General features: G+C 37.0%; 1 protein-coding gene across 1 annotated transcript; it reads right to left on the bottom strand.

Moving 5' to 3' along the window:
• Nucleotides 1–381: 381 nt before the first annotated feature.
• Nucleotides 382–8,117, bottom strand: LOC129255006 (large ribosomal subunit protein uL23-like). The gene is made up of 5 exons (XM_054893552.2): nt 8,015–8,117; nt 3,563–3,672; nt 2,451–2,590; nt 1,056–1,302; nt 382–493 (listed from the first exon to the last, which is right to left on the bottom strand). The coding sequence occupies exons 1-5, from the start codon at nt 8,037–8,039 to the stop codon at nt 479–481; spliced, it is 537 nt and encodes a 178-aa protein (XP_054749527.1). The 5' UTR covers nt 8,040–8,117; the 3' UTR covers nt 382–478.
• Between the last annotated feature and the right edge of the window lie 11,770 nt (nt 8,118–19,887).

Genomic DNA, 19,887 nt, shown 5'->3' with positions numbered 1-19,887 from the left:
TCATACAATATTACTGGACTACATGAATTCTAAATATAAAATTATCCCTTGTGCAGATCTATTTGACCTCTGCCTTTGTCCTCGGTGAAATAAACCTGCACTTGGGATAATTTTATATTTGTCGTACATATGATCCAGTATATTGTACAACAGATTGTACACTATTTATATATCATCATAACCATATTCTTCTTCTTCATCATCATCATCATCATCTATTTCTTCATGAATTGTGCATCCTCCCAATGCAGACAAAATTAGGTATGTGATCTTCGGAAAGCGAATGTGCTATGAATATGATGCACAATCCAGTTAGAAATAACAAATTAGAGAATCTATGAAGTAAACAGGACAATAAATCAAAACACAAATCAACGTCGATTGTTTTGTTACCTATTTACACTGTTTATTATGTTAACAGTGCCAATGATCGTAATGCTACTGTCTCCCATCACAAACCTGAGGCTGGTCTGGCTGTTTAGATAATACCAATCTGAAAAATGAAGCATAACATATAAAAAACATAGTCAATGGTGTATTTCTTTAATGCTTTCTAACACAGAAGAGAGTTGAAACTTAACATCTAACCACCCCAGCTCTCCAACTTAATACCCATATAATACAACAGAATATATAACACTGTGTAAACAGCAATTATGCCCCCCCCCCCTCCATGTGTGCTTTAAGATTAATGACAGTGAGCAATATTTTCAAGCTTTCATAATCCATGGTAATTGTTACTTTATCATAGCTTTTGATTTAGTAAATTTTGAGATAAATAACACTCTACATGTAGACTACGTAAAGTCGTAAACCATTATGTGAAACAATATATTCAAGCCTGGAAAGGAAAAAAGTAGAATGATTACTGTGAACAGAGATGAGCACATCTTGGTATGTGAATCATTGCTTCTTGGAAAAAAGACCAGTATCATTTGGCATATGATTTTTCTTTTGCTTGCACTACATAAAACACTTGGATGGTCATCTTATTGAATTCTTTACAGAATAATTAGTTACAGCAGCTGGAATATATATTCAACTTTGTTACTCACCTTGTTGGCGACATCTAAGGCATCATAGTCTGGAGCTAGCCTGACGTAGGCCTTCTTCTGTCCATCTGGCCTGATGAGTGTGTTGACCTTTGCCACATCGATGTCATAGAGCTTCTTTACGGCGGTCTTGATGGTGAATTTGTTTGCCTTCAGGGCAACAATAAAGACCAAGGTGTTGTTCTCCTCAATCTTCTTCATGGCGCTTTCTGTCGTCAGGGGAAACTTGATCGTGCTGTACTGGTCAAGTCTAAGAAATGAAAGAAAATAATGAAAACAAATAGTCAATGAGCTTATTCTGAAAGAACAAATTATTTAAACAGAAATATCACTTAAAAGTAAGCCTGACTCGAATCGATTTTAAAATCAGTGTTATATCGATGTCATCGAGCGCCGGATTTTGCAAAATCAGTGCATCAAAAAAGAATGAGTGTGAAGAAATACGGCCGTTTCGTTTGGTACACACAATCATCAAAATAAACAGTAATGTCTAACTAAACTGCTAACTTACTTGATTCATATTCCCCCCAAATCAAACTGATTGTGTAATTGTGATGCCTATTCGCCATTAATTTGAAGTTAATTTCGATCCTAGAGTCTTTACTCGTCTGTTCGTGCTAGCTGAGATAATTTATGCACGATGTGATGAATTCATGATTTGAATTCGTCATCAATCGCATATGCGCGCAAACCAGAGAATTATGACGCGATCAACATAAAATAAACCTTGCTTCAATAATAATTAGCATATGATAATTATTAATATGAATTTAGAGCTTGATGTGAAACATTTGTATATTGTTTCAATTTTTAATGACGGATCACATCATGATAGAGTCGGTGAGTTCACTTTTCTAATACAGGTGGGCTATACAGGGGTCATAAAAGGGTGCTGTTTCAAATCCCTTAGGGCACCAGCTCATTTGATGAAGTATCATCTCCTGAGCATTTTGGTACCATTTTTATTGAAATTGGCCAAAAAATGAGGTGCCGCCAAAAAATCTTTTCTGGGTGGGCATGGCCCCAAATGTGCCAAATATGGGCATGTCTGAGTGCATTTTTGTAATAACTTGAGTGTCCCGTATCCGTTTTTGGTGCTTTTTGTGTTCAATATTCATGATTTTATAAACAAATAATCCAATAAAACAAATAAAATCAATGCCAGAGTTGATCTGGAAACCGTCAGTGATACTATTTCAGTCATACATGAAAACAATTGCTTTTAGTCAGTAAAAGAAAAAAAATATATATCTTCATCTCATCTCATTCCCACATCATTCACATACAATTGCACTTCTAGTTTTTCTTTTCCTTTCCTTTCCTTTCCTTCATTACCCCTTTTCTCTTCGTCCTCCTGAATACAGAATTTCATTGACAATTTCAATGAGAAGTTGTTACCTTGGTCTCCTGGGAATACTCTTTCTTGGGTACTTGGGTTGGCGAGGAGCCTTGAAGGTCTTGGGACGACGGAATGTCACCTTGGTGCGAATTTTCCTCTTGCGAGTTGCATGGGTTCCACGAAGGGCAGCTTTCTTGGTCTTTGAATAGGAAAGAGGTGTGTAATATTTTAAGTGGAGCATACCCGTACAACATGTAACTTAGTGGAGCACTCAGATAAACCCCAACACTTTGCGTTACATTTTCTTGAAGCTCGAGGCTAGATTAGAATTTTAAAGGGTAAAGCCTATAACAATGTCACATTTGAAGTGTGTATTGTAAAAACAGTCAATGACCACTACACTTTCGTTAAATTGTAATTAGGCCTTGAGACAAAGTATGTGGGGACAAAGCTAAATGGTTTAGATTGTCCTACATGTACTTACATCCTGTCATGAAAATTTGATTGAATGATTGAGATGCCACATTCTAAGATGGCTGCTGCATGAAACAATTGATTTTAAGTGATGTTTTAGCTGATTTTTTTTCGCTATTTGGGTAACTTAATATGTTCACCAACTGTCACTAAATTGGGAAATATTGACATGCAATTCTCACTTATCTGCATTTACATGACAGGATGTTTGCAAAACAATCCAGACCATGTTGCTTTGTCCCAACATGCTCAAATGGTGTAATGGTAGATCATGTTAGATCTACATAGACTTGACAAATTCAATCATATTTTGGGATGGAAATCTAACATTTATCCACTTCATTTTCATTAGAATTATTAGTGAAATATACATTCTAAACTCACTTTAAAAACAGTATGATATTTTCGGAAATACTTGGCTAATCTTAGGTGTTTTTTTTTTTTCCCCTATTGCACAAAGGTTAAACGTAATGGCCAGTTTTTTCATGTCTAAAAAAAACAAAACATTAATGACTATAAGCTCTCATTGGAATGGTAGGTGGTAATTGATTATAACTCACAAAACTGACCCATTATCAAAGCTTAAGACAGGCTACAACTCTGTACCCTCTTTCCACCCAAATCTGACAGGGAAAGTCCAACCAATATTTATTCAAATCATTCTTTTATATCTGACCCTTTAAAGAAGCCAAATTACCTTGAGTGCATCTTGTTTAGCCTTGGCCTTTGCCTTAGCCTCAGCTCGGGCCTCAACCTTAGCAGCAGATTCTCGCTGAGCTGGGCCCTTCTTGCCAGCCTTGCGCTGAGCTGCGGGAGAAAAAAAATGTAATTACTCAATTTGGTAATGTATTATTAATTACTCAATTAGGTAATGTATAATTATAACATGTCCGTTCTCATTTAAGTCCTTTATAATAAAGGACTTAAATGAGAACGGACGTGTCAATCCTTGATAATTAAATACATGGCCTATGGGAAAGAACAGTCTTAGGGATCTCAATTTAAAACAGCCATAAAACTTTCAACTTTCACCACTCTGTTTCACTTATTTTTATCACCAGTTTGGATTCCCCTTTCAGGGAAAAATTGAATTATTAATTTTGGGGCATGGGGGTATTTCGACAAGGCTGAAGTTGTTTTTTCTATGACTCTATTTGAGGTCAACCAATGAAACAGAGACTGAAGCTTTTCAGTCTGACATTAGATGATGCAGAAAAAGGTGGTCTGTACTCTGTAGGTAAAGTGCCTAACAGCCTAAGTCTGCAAATCTGATGCGTATCTGCACGATTCTAATAAAAGATGACCTGATTTACATATACTTACATACTGACATATATTTACTAATACCTGGTACTATAAAAAAAAAATCCCTGAATTGTGTGCAAAGCAAAAGAGTGTGCAGACATGGGGCACCATATTTTCATGCAATCTAAAAATGACTGGTGTTTTTTCAAAGAAAATCATGGAGCATACATTTCTCTCAAAGTTTTTCAAGAAACTTTTGGCAGACTTACTCATAATATTTAACAGGGAATATAATCACCCGACATTATTTGTGGAATTGAAAAGAAATTCATTTTTAATCTAAAGCTAATTTTTAAGGAAGCAGACATGTCAGACTCAAAGGGTCGTAATACTGAACACTTTTCATTAATTCAATCATTTCAGACACAATATTTTGTGAAATGTATTGCTGAACACATGCGTGACCAAATTATTTCCAAACACCCCTAACAAGTTTTTCTCTGTGCAAAACAACCCCTAAACAATTTTTCGGGGGCTTTATTTACACATTTTGGCCCCTTAACAAGTTCTTGCCAGGATATGACCCCGGGGGAAAAAAATACCCTAAAACATGTTTGGAAAAATAAACATACCCTAAATACGATTGACCGTTGACCAGTCTTTCAAAACCACCCTTTTCTTTGAAAATCTGTGTTTTTTATACACTTAACGAATGCATGTGCATGCATGTGTAACAAATGCATGTGTACAACAATATATTTGACTGCCCCCCCCCCCCCCCGGAGTGTTTTACTCGGGATGTTGCAAAGTTTTAACTTGAAATTATTTTCTGATGCAGAACCATAAATAGGGTGTCTGGAGAAAAAAATTATTTTTCTTATTTCAAGAAAATATCACATTTTCTTTGTGAATTTGAAGAGAAATGACCTTCAGACTGACAGAAATGTATCATTTTTGAAAAAAATCAAATTATTGGCTGCAAAAAAGAAGAATGAAAGTAGGTCAATTTTAAAGCATTTCTCTGCCATAGACTGTGTAGTTAAAGGAGAATGAAACTCTTGGAGCAAGTTAGCTTTTGTGAAAGCAGAAAAATCAAAGAATAAGATCAACAAAAGTCTGAGTAAACAGTCAGACTGCAGGTCCCAAGAAAGTGGCTTCTTTCATCCAAGTGATATTCATGACTTGAGATGTTTTGCATATTTAATGAGCTTGATGCGGACCAAAACACCTCTTTTCATTCGGTCATTGCTGCTCTAATTGTGCATCGAATTTCATGAATTTGGTACCATTGTAAAGAAGAAGAATCATTCTTTCAGGTCATGTGTTTGGATTTATTCAAAGATTTTGTAATATAGGTTAAAATTTTGATCTAAAATATGCTACAAAATAAATATTTTCACCTGACAAAAGCTGCTATTTTCACACTTTATTTTTGTTTGAGCCCAAATGATTTGTATATCATGATAAAGCTGAATATGTATGCTTTGAAATGATATAGGTTTCAAAATAAGAATTGGTTTAATCGGGTCAAGATCACACTTTTCATTTGCCAAGTACATAAAGCAGCTTGAAAACAAGAATACTGCACTCTGATTGGTCAAAGAGACCGCACACTGGCAAATTCCAACGGTTCCAGTGCCTGGGTTCGTGGGAAGGTCACACTTCCCATGTGGTAATCTCCTCAAATACCCCGCGCCTGTTGTTCTGTGAATCTTATCCAGCCAATCAGAACTCTGGATTTCATGCAAGTACAAAATTTCAAAAATCTCGTCTTGTACCTTGGTGGGAAAAGTGTGATCTTGACCCGATTAAAAGGTGCTGCATATCAAGAGTGGCATTGTGAGAAAGTACAGAAGTTCAGCTTTATGTTGATATAAATATCATTGAGGCTCAAAATAAAAAGTTTTGCACAATTTGCAAAAGAAAACAGAGGAAGAAAATTCAGTTTTGAGGCACATTTTCAGGCCAGAAATTTACTTATTTAACAAAATATTGTATACAAAATAAATTACCAATATGAAAGAGTAACTTTTACTCTATCTGATGGTGCAATAATATTTCATTTAACTTGAGGTTAAAACATGTAAATTCTTAGAGAAAGAAAATCTCACGAATCACGAGGTTTTGCAAGGAGGAGGTATCAGCCACGAGATGATTTGGATGAATCTGGCCTTTTTGCTCATTAGCATAGGGACCTGCGGTCTGACTGTAAAATAGGACTAGCAATAGAAGAGTTATGAGCATTTGAATGTCGAGATCACTAATGCTATGGAGATCCTCCTATTGGCAACGCAACCAAGATCTATGATATCACAGATGAACAACTCTCCCCTTTTGGACACTGAAAATATGCCCCAAAACATCTCTTTTTGCTCATTCTAATCATATGACAAACGATTCATCAATGATATAATGTTGTGAAACCTCTGTACTTGTCCTCTCATAAAGAGAACACCTCACCTTGTGATAGATTCTATAAAAGTGAGAATATAAGTGAACTAAGTACTAAAGCAATGAGGGAGTTGTACGTGTGTGACATCACAGATCTTGGTCGCATTGCCAATAGGAGGATCTACATGGCATTAGTGATCACAATATTCAAATGCTCATAACTTTCTTATTATTCATTCAATCTTCCTCAAACTTTCAACAATATGTTTCTTTGATTTTTCTCTTTGATATGGATTCAGCTGGTTTCATTCTCCTTTAAGAAATGGACACACACAAATCCAAATTTTTAGCTTCCGAGAGCTGCTAAAAATTTATTATTAATGCCAAAAACTTGTCCATAAAGAGTCCAATAGGATTTGTTATGCTCTTTCTGATGGTATGATTTTTTTAAAGATTTGGAAACCAGATCACAATGAAAAATTGCGACAAAGTAAAAACATTTGCGCAAAACAGAAATTTCATTTTCCCATAGAAAACGCATGGGGAAATGGCAATCTCAACACACACACAAATAAGGGTTTGCAATTTATCTCTAAATCCTCATTTCAAATAATCCTATAAACTTGTCCTTACTGTCAAAAGAAGCCCCTGAATTTTCTCTTTCCATACATGCCAAACACAAGTTTATAATTAATTCAGATCACATATTTCTAGCAGCCTGAATTTCCCCAAAAAAATGTGCCATATTTCCCCCTAAATCGGCCCGTTTTATGCTGACACTTTTCAGTGTGGCTTCAGACACCCTACCATAAGCATAAATGCGCTTGTTCAGTAATACAACAAGGCCAGTTGGTAACTAATAGTAGCCTATATCTATAACACAATCACTCAGTTTAGTCTATATAATATCAAGGAGACTGCAAGATTGAGACCTCACAGTCCAGTCACAGTCACACTCAACTTCAATCATCATCGCCTCACTCAACAAATAATCATGATTCATGACAATTAACAAATATAATTATAACCAGGGTCCAGGATAATATTTTGATTAAAATCCAAAACTGTGACTTTTTTTAGACTAGATAGATAGGTTTGCCATCATGACTGGGCATGTTATTGTTAAATGGGGTTCTTGCTGAGGTTTATCAGGAATGGGCTCATGTACATGTGCAACCGGTCAAGTAAATCCGTCTGATCTGTGCGAGACCACACTGCTGTACTGAACACACGTGCAGTGCACCCCCCTGCACTATACCCACAGCAGCACGCTGCACAGCGAGCTTTGCTACTGCTAGCACACATGGATCACGACACGTTCGTCTGAACTAGGCTCACTCTGCCTTTGACGAATCATTATCATGGGTGAAATTCTACTTAATTTAAAAAAAAGTTTTATAAAAAAAGGTTAGAACATAATCTGTAATTAATAGAGTATGTTATGACATTGGTATTATGTAATGAAAATTCCTATGTCGTTCAGTATTATCATATAAAAACCGTCGATAAATACCCTCTGTTCTTGACTTAGGAGCCATGTTGAACGAAAAAGACTGACGTAAGGAAAGTAGAGGGCAGCAACACTTTGCAGTCTGTTTGCAGAGTTGCCCCAGTTGCGCACTGAGGGGCATATATAGGCCGATAGGGTTTAACATTGACATTAATTTTACTGAAAATCTAACCTAAATAGGGGTAAATCAGGTGGTTGTACCTCGTTATTCCGAAGATTCGTTATTTTGAAGGTTAATCCGAAGGTTCGTAATTCCGAAACACCTAACAGACCGGGGGGGGGGGGAGAGGGGGGGGGGGGCAGGGGGCAGGGGGCAGACTCCGGGGCAGATTCCCCCTGGCGCATTTCACCGGGGGAAAAAACGGGAAAAGGAGAAAAGGGAAGGAGAAAGAAAGGGAAAGGGACAGGAAAGAGAAAAAAGAGGAAAGGAGGAAAAAGGAAAGAGAAAAAGGAAAAGAAAACTAAGAAAAAACATAACAAATTGAAAAAACGCCGGAGGAAAGCGGGAAAAGGAATGAATCGAAGAACATGTGAGAAATAACAAAACATTTCGAAATAGCCCTACTAATACATTAGCATGATTAAGAAAGGGAATGAATTAAAAGATGACGAAATGGCAAACAAAAGCGGGAAATGAAGAGCCAAAAGCTAAATTGCAAAACAAAGAAAAGGGGGGAAAAAAGAAAGAAAGAACTTCAATACGACCGGCCCTGCCGAGGATTGAAATTAAATGACGGGAAGAAAGGTGTATAGCCTAGCTACTGCATACAAAATTGTGTTATAAGCTTGCTAAATTTTATGCAATAACGGTCGCAATCATTACTTTGGCTAAATCTCCAAAGCTACCGGAGGCTATGCCCCAGACCCCATGTAGTAGGAGCTCTTCATCTGTAACCTTCAAACCTTTATAACGCCCCCTGTATGGACCCTTCCTTTACGTTCAATCACTGGCGTACCGTAGGGAGGGGGGGGGGGGAGTTCCACACCCAAGGGGAAATAAAAGAAAATATAGGAGGCAACGTTCAATGATTGGAAAACAATGAATATGTTATTTGCTGAATATAATGGAAAAATCTGTCACATAATTTGAATTTTAATTCAAAAAGCCATTTTTTTTTCGAGCTCGCTTCGCTCTCTGGCGACTTTCCCACATTGCTATGTTGTGTCCCCTCAAAAATAATGTTTGGTTCATTACGCAACTGAATGTTGAATGTTGTTTAATAGCTTTATACCAGCGATTTGATTAAAAGTAGCGGCAATCTGCAATGGCTTTGATATCAAGAGGTCTCCGCCCCGGACCCATCCCGCATAGCACTGGCGTACAGATGGAATGGTTGGGCCATGGGCCCTAAAAGTTCTACAACCATGAACAAAAAAAGAAAAAGTGTAAGATATGTTTTTTAATGAATAAAGTGTCAAGTAATATCTCAAAGTTAGATTCTCATGAAAAGGTGATTTTTTTTTCTCGCTCGATTCGCTCGCTCAGGGGGATATGTTAATCAGCTTTTTGGCACATGTGCCTTTCTGTGCCCCTCTTTTTCGCGCACTATCCTGTTCACAGTGGCGTACAGATAAAAAAAAGAAAGAGAGAAGGGTGAAATAGGATATTATTTTCTGAATATTGTGTCAAAATCTATCCCAATATTGGATTTTTGCTCGCTATATATAGCTCGCTTCGCTCCCTCACAACTTTTTTAAAAGATAAAATTGTGTCCGATACGCCATTATCTGCCCTCCAAAAATAGCCTCACTGCACCTCTGTCGATCTGTTCATACCATGATAATGACCGGGAATAGTTTTGGCTAGCTCTTGTCCCCCCCCCCCCTCCGGCCACCGACCCCTGCATGTACGCCCATGGTAAATGATTGCCTTTACCTCGATGTTTGTTAATCCGAAAACGAAAAAGGGTTCAGTAATCAAAACATTTGTGGCGTTATTCCAAAGTTTCGTCAGTCCGAAAACGAAATACGATTCGTTGTTCCGAAGGCTCGTTTATCCGAAAACGAAATAAAGTTCGTTGTTCGAAGGTTTGTTAATCCGAAAAGTAAATAAAGTTCTTTATTCCGAACGTTCGTTAAACCATGGACCTACTGGGTCCATGGTTAAACCGAAAATGAAATAATCGGTGGCGAAGCAGCGAAAACTGGAAGGGTAAGCGTGGTGGAGGGGGGGGGGGGGGCACCGTTGCTGTTCAATTGTTATGAGGATGGGGAGGCATAAAGAGGGAAGGCGGAGCAAAGTAAAGTCTTTTTGAAGTGATTTCTGATTACGGTAAGATATGTATTTAGGCTTTATTTTTCGCGAGATGGTGTAACGAGCGAGCGGTTTGGAAAATTTTTTAAAACTGATGTTGTAAAACTCTGTTTATTTTTATCAATTAAAGGGCATCCTTGGGAGGTGTTGCGAGCGTGAATCGCAAGCTCAAACTTTTGGACATTTCAATAAGCAATGAAAATAAAACAATTCTGAGCAGTTTTTGTAATCATTAATAAGATGTGCATTTACCTGAAAGAAATTAACACGAGTGCGAAGTGCGAGCTGAAATATAGTCACCAGGAAAGGAACCTGTTAAGGACTGCGTTTATAGTGACTCATCAATAGGAATCATAATTATAAGATACATCGGATAATGCGAGTGCGAAGCGCGAGCTTAAAGTCCTAGACACTCGGGAAAAGGTTGAATTGTATCAATAAAGAAAAATCAAACAAGCATAATGCAGAAAATTTCATCAAAATCGGATGAAAAATAAGAAAGTTATGACATTTTAAATTTCCGTTTATTTTTCACAAAATAGTTATATGCACAATTTAGTCACATGCAAATGAGAGAATCGATGATGTCCCTCACCACTTTCTTTTGCTTTTATTGTTTAAATTATACAATATTTCAATTTTTACAGATTTGACAATAAGGACCAACTTGACTGAAACATAAAATGTTAAACAATTTTACAGGACAATGAGGAGAAAATTTGTATATTTCGTTCATATAATAAAATACAAAATAAACAGTGAGTGAGTGAGTGATGTCATCAGTTCCCTCATTTGCATACCGACAGGAGTGTGCATAATTTATACTAGTAACTATTTTGTGAAATTAAGCGAAACTTAAAAATTTCATAACTTTTTTATTTTACATCCGATTTTGATGAAATTTTCAGTGTTATGCTTGTTGGATTTTTCTCTTTTGATTCAAAGAAACTTTTTGTTGGGGTTGACTTGTCCTTTGATTTGTATCGGTGCCCGCCTGTTTTTTTATAGTCGGGGAGCAATTAAAAGATATTCCAGCCTGAAAACAGGACATTCTAAGCCTTTTTTATAACCAGAAACGGTGAGGACCTATAACAATAAACCCAAAATTGGGATTTTAAAATCTAAAATGTACAGGCCCTACTTGGGTTTTTCATTTCGAAAACGGCACATTTCATTTTGGGGAAAAACAGGGAATTTCCCATTTTGGAAAACTGAGTACTTCTATACGGGGATTTTTTTGGGGTGCAAGACAGTGCTCCCTGCCCGGCCCCCCCTCCCCCAGCTTTCATTATTCATTTTATTTATCCGGTTACATAAACCTTAAGTACAACAATAAGTACAACTTAAAGGAGAATGAAACCCTTGAAACCAGCTGAATCCATATCAAAGAGAAAAATCAAAGAAACATATTGTTGAAAGTTTGAGGAAGATTGAATGAATAATAAGAAAGTTATGAGCATTTGAATATTGAGATCACTAATGCCATGTAGATCCTCCCATTGGCAATGCGACCAAGATCTGTGATGTCACACACGTACAACTCCCTCATTACTTTAGTACTTATTTCACTTATATTCTCACTTTTATAGAGTCTATCACAAGGTGAGGTGTTCTCTTTATGAGAGGACAAGTACAGAGGTTTCACAACATTATATCAATGATGAATCGTTTGTCATATGATTAGAATGAGCAAAAAGATATGTTTTGGGGTACATTTTCAGTGTCCAAAAGGGGAGAGTTGTCCAGTTTTGGACACTGGAAATATACCCCAAAACATCTCTTTTTGCTCATTCTAATCATATGACAAACGATTCATCAATGATATAATGTTGTGAAACCTCTGTACTTGTCCTCTCATAAAGAGAACACCTCACCTTGTGATAGGCTCTTATAAAAGTGAGAATATAAGTGAAATAAGTACTAAAGTAATGAGGGATCGAGTTGTACGTGTGTGACATCACAGATCTTGGTCGCATTGCCAATGGGAGGATCTACATGGCATTAGTGATCTCAATATTCAAATGCTCATAACTTTCTTATTATTCATTCAATCTTCCTCAAACTTTCAACAATATGTTTCTTTGATTTTTCTCTTTTATATGGATTCAGCTGGGTTCAAGGGTTTCATTCTCCTTTAAAACAAACAGACTACTGAACATCAAACAAATAAAATATAAATGCATTCAAAGACAAAACTACTATTCACCTATTAACGAAAACCAGTATAAGAGCATATAGTCCGGCAGCCCAGGAGGTTTATTCAACCGAAAGCCGGACAAGCAAATGACCCCATAGCTGGATGGCATGGACCCTGAAGTTTACAAAAATGCATTGCTGCCGGGTTCTATCCGTGGTCTTCCCTCCGAAATGACGTAATATATGACGTCACTACAAAATGGCCCTATTTCACCAATTTTTAGACATTCTACACATAGCATGAAGTCAAGGGGAATATCTCCGCCAAACCATGCTTGTTTTGTATGAAACTTTCGAAATGTATTGTTCAAATAGTGCACAAGAGATATGCAAATTTTCACGAACAGAAATTATTGTTTACATGTGCGAATTACGTAATGAAATTTGCATATCATTAGTTTGGGAGATTTCTTGCTTCAAAAATTGTCGAAAATCGATTCAGAAATTCATTTTCTGTTTTAGTGTACTTTATTTGATATATTTCCTCTCAAGCATAATATCATTCTCTTTATCTATATCTCTACTTTTAGAAAATATATGCCAGTAATTGGAAATGACATTATAGACTGTGATTTCAGCCCCCTTTTCAATATGATGCGCACATAGAAATCGTGCATTTTTGGCCTATTTTTACCATAGGTGTTCGAACGATATGCCTACTTTATTGATGTTTCCTGCATTTTGCATGATATTAAATCTTCCAAACAACATATTTTCATCTCCATTATGTCTCTGCTGATAAATAAATTATTTCAGCAAAGATTGATTGCCCACTGGGCAGTCTATAGGCTACGTTTTCAGCCTAGATTTCAACAACGAACCTATGCCATGTATGACTGCATCGTTGTAGTCGAGTCGGATAAGGGGGTTCCTGCGTACCATCAAAATATTTTTCACTCAACGTTTTTGTATTTGCCTGAAGTGTCTAGTTAATGAATCTTGATGTTCCCTTTGCAAAATTGTGTCCCATCGTGTCCAACGGGGTTCAAAATTGATATCTTTGGCGGCCTTCTTGGACTTTTTTTTAAATGAAAATCAATTATTTTCATATTTTCTTGCACAGAGTGTGACAATGGAACAATCTTAAATGAATACGCATTTCACTATTTATTTGGATAGTAGAAATCGGTTGAAATTGTTTTCTGAATAGTCCGGTAAATATATTTTGAAAAAAACACAAGAATTTATTCCCCCCCCAAAAAAATGAACCAAATTAATCATTTGCATTGACATCTATCTGTTTTATCTTGCATCGCCTTTGTTGATGTGCCTAACATGCAGAAATGCATGTAACGTGCTTAAAGCGATCGATAGAAAGGTATGTATTACTTGTATCATGTGTATGAGGGTAAAAGGCGTTTTCTACACAAAGCAACTTTTATAATAATGAAATCTCTTAAAAAAGATAGAGGATCGAGGCATTGCTCTGCATTTTCATTTTGCATGCAATTACTCTCGGGCACCTTAAAGCATAGTACCACAAGAGCCAGTAGAAGGTTACTTACCACACCCTTATCCGTAGCTTGATTATTATGATATCGTGCTTTTCGGAGCCCCCAATGTGGCCAAATTTTGTTTTGGGTATGTATTTTTTTCCTTTAAATCACTTAGAGACAAAAGAGTAGGCTTTTCGGCTTTTCTCTATCATCTACATATAAATAAGTTGGAGCATAGCAAAGCCTACCCCTCAGGGGGCTACCAAAGTCAGTCCTTTTTTCGTATTTTGCCAATTTCTCGGAAAATTCGTCATTTTGGAGAACCATTGAGGCAAAATGTGTTTCTGCCTTGCAGTAAAGCCCTTGTTTTTGTTTTGTAAGCATATAGAGATGACAAAGTATGATCTTCTTTATAAGTTACATATAAAGATGTGGTAGCATACTGAAGCCTTCCCCCTTCAGGTGCTGCCGAACTCTTCCAACTTTTAAGTCTATTTTCCCTCTATATTGAAAAAATTGCAGTGTTTGAGCCCCCATTCAGGCAAAAGGGCATTTCTGCTATATAGTAAAGCTAGTTTTGATTTTGGAAACCACTTGGAAATAAAAGAATATGCTTTTTTCTATCAGCTACATGTAAAAAGAGTGCTGGCATTTCGACTTCTACCTTCTTCAGAGGCTCCAAGATTGGCAGATTTTCCCATATATTGGAAAAATATGGAAAAGGGGTGGGTGACTTTGGGAACCCCCAGAGGGGATAGGCTTTGCTGTGCAACCACTTATTAGCAGCAGATAGAAGAAAGTCTACTTATTTAATTCCACGTAGTTTCAACAGAATAAAACTGGCTTTACTATACATGTATAGCAGAAACATTTTTTGCCTCAATGGAGGCTCGAAAATAGCATATTTTCCCATAAATAGCTAAAATATGGAAAAGGGGTGGGGGATTTCAGCAGTTCCCAGAGGGGGTAGACTTTGCTGTACCAGCACTCCTTTATATGTAGCAGATAGAGAAAACTCTACTCTTTTGTCTCCATATAGTTTTAAACCAATAAAGGTGACTTTACTACGTAGCAGCAACACTGTTTGCCTCGATGGGGGCTCGGAAATAGCACATTTTCCCATAAATAGGTGAAATATGAAAAAGGGGTGGGTAATTTCGACGCCCCCTTAAGGGGTATGCTTCAATATGCCAGCACTTTTTTATATGTAGCAGATAGAGGAAACTCTACTCTTTTGTATCCATATAGTTTTAAACCAATAAAAGTGGCTTTTCTACATAGCAGAAACACTTTCTGCCTCAATGGGGGCTCAAAAATAGCACATTTTCCCATTAATGGGCAAAGTACGTAAAAGGGGCGGGTAATTTCAGCAGTTCCCAGAGGGGGTAGACTTTGCTGTACCAGCACTCCTTTATATGTAGCAGATAGAGAAAACTCTACTCTTTTGTCTCCATATAGTTTTAAACCAATAAAGGTGACTTTACTACGTAGCAGCAACACTGTTTGCCTCGATGGGGGCTCGGAAATAGCACATTTTCCCATAAATAGGTGAAATATGAAAAAGGGGTGGGTAATTTCGACGCCCCCTTAAGGGGTATGCTTCAATATGCCAGCACTCCTTTATATGTAGCAGATAGAGAAAACTCTACTCTTTCGTCTCCATATACTTTAAAAACAATAAAGGTGGCCTTACTACATAGCAGCAACACTTTTTGCCTCAATGGGGGCTCGAAAATAGCACATTTTCCCATAAATAGGTGAAACATGAAAAAGGGGTGGGTAATTTTGACGCCCCCTTAAGGGGTATGCTTCAATATGCCAGCACTTTTTATATGTAGCAGATAGAGAAAACTCTACTCTTTTGTCTCCATATAGCTTTAAACTAATAAAAGTGGCTTTACTACATAGCAGAAACCCTTTTTACCTTAATGGGGGCTCGAAAATAGCACATTTTCCCATAAATATAGGTGAAATATGAAAAAGGGGTTGGTGATTTCGACGCTCCCTCAAGGGGGATGCTTCAATATGCTAGCACTTTTTTATATGTAGCAGATAGAGGAAACTCTACTCTTTTATCTCCATGTAGTTTCAAAAGAATGAAAGTGGCTTTATTCCATATCAGAAACGTTTTTTGCCTCAATCGGGGCTCCAAATTAGAATATTTTCCCATAAATGGGTAAAATACGTAAAAAGGGTGGGTAACTTTGACAGTCCCCAGAGGGGATTTGCTGTACCAGCACTTCTTTATATGTAGCAGATAGAGAAAACTCTATTCTTCTATTCCTAAGTGGTAAAACAACAATAAAGTGACTTTACTGCAAAGCAGAAACGTCTTTTCCCTTCGATGGGGCTCCAAAAATGTCGAATTTTACAAGAAAGGGGCAAAATACGAAAAAAGGATGGGGGACTCCGGCGGTCCCATAAGGGGGGGGGGGGGTAGGCTTTGCTGCGCCCTCATTTCTTTATAATGTAGCTGATAGAGAAAAATGAACTGTTACAGAGGTTGCTTTTTGGTGTCATTTTATCGCAATATCGAGTAATATATGGTATTTGCCCTTTAACTAAGCAAATTAAGACATACATACGGTCATGAAGCGTTTCAGTATTATCGGTATATTATATCTTCTTTCGTGTCGAATGCTGATATTGTGCAATAACAACGGGGGGGGGATGAGGGGGATGCATCCCCCCCACCTCACAAGGTGGGGGGGGGGGGTGGCATGTACAATCATCCCCCCCAGGTTTTGGGGAATGATATTTGGTTACTTAATAAGTCATAATGATGATAATAATAGTAATAATAATAATGATAACAATTATAATATTAATAATAATAATAATAATGATGATGATAATAATAATCCTCATCATTATTGTAATTGTGTTTATTGTTATTAGCCGCATTCATACGGTGAAAGCCAATTCAGACGGTAAAAAAAAGAAAATCTTACAAGTATTTACTGGGCAGGAACGAAAAGAGGCGCAAGATATTTGGTTTCTAAGACACAAATTTGCAAGACTACAAAAGTAAAACTGACTAAGAGACCGATATGTTTGTTTGTTGAGCCATGAATGCTCCTTAAGTAAGTTTACCAACTTACCGCATGTCTCTATTATCTGATTAGCAACTGTTAATCAAGCTGTTTTTAGTATGGGAATATATAATGAAGCAACAACTTTTTTCTTTTCATCGAGACTACTTTTCAGGCACGAACCGAGTACTAGCAATACCTTCTCATATATGATATGTATTATATTTATTTATTTATTTATTAGTTTATATCAGATTATATTACAGGTATATGATATTTATACATATATATATACATTATATGCATTTATTTATTTATATATTTATATACACGTTATTTTCTCAAGTCGGTTTTTATTGAAATACATGTGTGGTCTGGCCCACTCGTGTTATAGGCATTATACATTGTGTGCAAAATGCATCAGCGCAATCTAAAACAGGATAGAAAATGAATGTGATACAACAGTATACATAATAATTCGTGACAGAGAGTACCATACTACTATCTTTATAACAAGTATTATTCAAACAAACATATATAATTATGTATAATCATGAATTGTTCACTGACTATTGTTACACTAATACTGATATCAGGACTGACTGGTATACATTAGTTTGTTGTTAAGCTTGCAGCAGCTACATCTTTTCTGTATTGTTAACTATTTATTCATTTTTGTTTTATTTAAGATGCACTTTGTTTTGTATTCATTTAAAGTATGTTGATTGATGCATGAAGACATAAGTTTGAAATGTTTAAAGAAGTTTGTTTCATGTAAAGCGCAGTGTGAATTTACCCTGTCTTGAAATGCGAGATAAAAGGAACCTATTAGTATTAGCATTATTATTTGTATTAGTATTATTTTTTATTTGTATTATTATTATTATTATTATTATTATTATTATTATTATTATTACTATTATAAGACTGAGATCAAATAGAAGTAAATAATGCCCTAATTTGAAACGATGCAATGCCGTTATGGTTCCGATTTCTTCACAAACTTACAGAGCAGTATTGTTACTCCATGGATCATAGTGATACTGTTTATGTTTTTTGTATCTGTATGGTCATGAGCCGCCAGCCAATATCCATCTATGGATACTATGCCTGTTTCTTTGAGGTAAAAAAAACCATAGTATGTACGTATTCATTATGCTTTATAATGAACAGACATATTAAACAAATATATCAGGCTTTGAGAAAGTATAGTGGAATTATTTATCCGAGGTTGGTCTGGCAATTACTATTTTTCCCCGAGGGGCGATATAGCAGTTTTGCCAGTCCAACCGAGGATTAATAATTCCCACTATGCTTTCGAATGAAACCCCTGATATATTTGTTTTATATCCTACTTTTAATAATTTATAACCAAAATCTATGCGCTGAGCATGCAAAGTCCTGTTACTTGCGTTGAATTACCTACTTTTCTCCGAGCCACCGCGCTCAGCGGAACGCAGATTAGTGTCTGCGCTGACGCATCGCGCTGGACTTGCGCGCCCGGGAGAGAGAGCGCGCAAGCCGGTGCGCCGAGATATCCAGTTTTGTGAAATAATGACGTCATAATATTGGTATATCCAGAAATATATCGAGGTCTGACGTCACGCAACATCATAGTTGAAATATATTAGGTCACATGATGCTACTTGAACCAATCACTATACAGGATTTACTCTATGTAGGATATAATATTGCATATTGAACCACACTACGTATTTATTTATCTCTGTGAATTTTGCTGTTACACCTCTTCAGAAAAAAAACCAATGTCAACTGTGTACACGCAGGTATAGTCTTTGTTGTCTTGATATGGGTATGTGGTTATGAATGAATAATATATTAGGTCACATGATGCTACTTGAACCAATCACTATACAGGATTTACTCTATGTAGGATATAATGTTATTTGTTTGTTGTTTATGTGTTCTATTCACAAATGGCCACAGAGGCTGTTTTCATTCATAACCACATACCCATATCAAGACAACAAAGACTATACCTGCGTGTACACAGTTGACATTGGTTTTTTTTCTGAAGAGGTGTAACAGCAAAATTCACAGAGATAAATAAATATAGCAGTTTTGCCAGTCCAACCGAGGATTAATAATTCCCACTATGCTTTCGAATGAAACCCCTGATATATTTGTTTTATATCCTACTTTTAATAATTTATAACCAAAATCTATGCGCTGAGCATGCAAAGTCCTGTTACTTGCGTTGAATTACCTACTTTTCTCCGAGCCACCGCGCTCAGCGGAACGCAGATTAGTGTCTGCGCCCCTCGGGGAAAAATAGTAATTGCCAGACCAACCTCGGATAAATAATTCCACTATACTTTCTCAAAGCCTGATATATTTGTTTACTATGTGTCAGTCCATTCTGTATTCGTATGCCACGGTGTGTAGATCTTGTCGATGTGTGTCTGTCCATTCAAGGCGTAGTATGTGTGTGGTGCGCGCACCCATGTGTGTGTGTGTGGGGCCGGGGGGGGGGGGGGTGAGTATGTGTGTGTGTGCGTGCGCGCTTGTGTGTGTTATTTTACCTCATTTTTACCGTGTTTACACTTAATCGGCAATTGGTTCTGAACCAAATGCCGATGTAGAATCGGCATTTGGATTGCGTTTACACGTTGTTACAGCTCGCGGTTCAGAACCGCGAGCCGATACAAAAACCTGAAATGATACGCACACCAACAATATACGTCATAATAAAGACAACGCTGGATCAGTGCGCTTACAATTACGTCACAATGGTAAAGTAATTGAAATGCGCACAAATTGCCGGTGCAGAATCGGCTTTCTGTTCACACGTAGTAAAAAAGCCGATTCTGCATCGGCTCGCGGTTCAGAACCTACTACTTTGGTGGTGCAAATTGCCGGTTCTGAACCGCGAGCCGATTCAAGTTGCTCGCGTTTACACGCTATGAAAAAGCCGATGCTGAATCGGCTCGCGGTTCA

Source organism: Lytechinus pictus, chromosome 2 (assembly GCF_037042905.1).
Source record: "Lytechinus pictus isolate F3 Inbred chromosome 2, Lp3.0, whole genome shotgun sequence".
NCBI classification, from domain to species: Eukaryota; Metazoa; Echinodermata; class Echinoidea; order Temnopleuroida; family Toxopneustidae; genus Lytechinus; species Lytechinus pictus.
The sequence above is the reverse complement of the archived record's forward strand: the minus strand, read 5'-3'. Positions and strand labels throughout refer to the sequence as shown.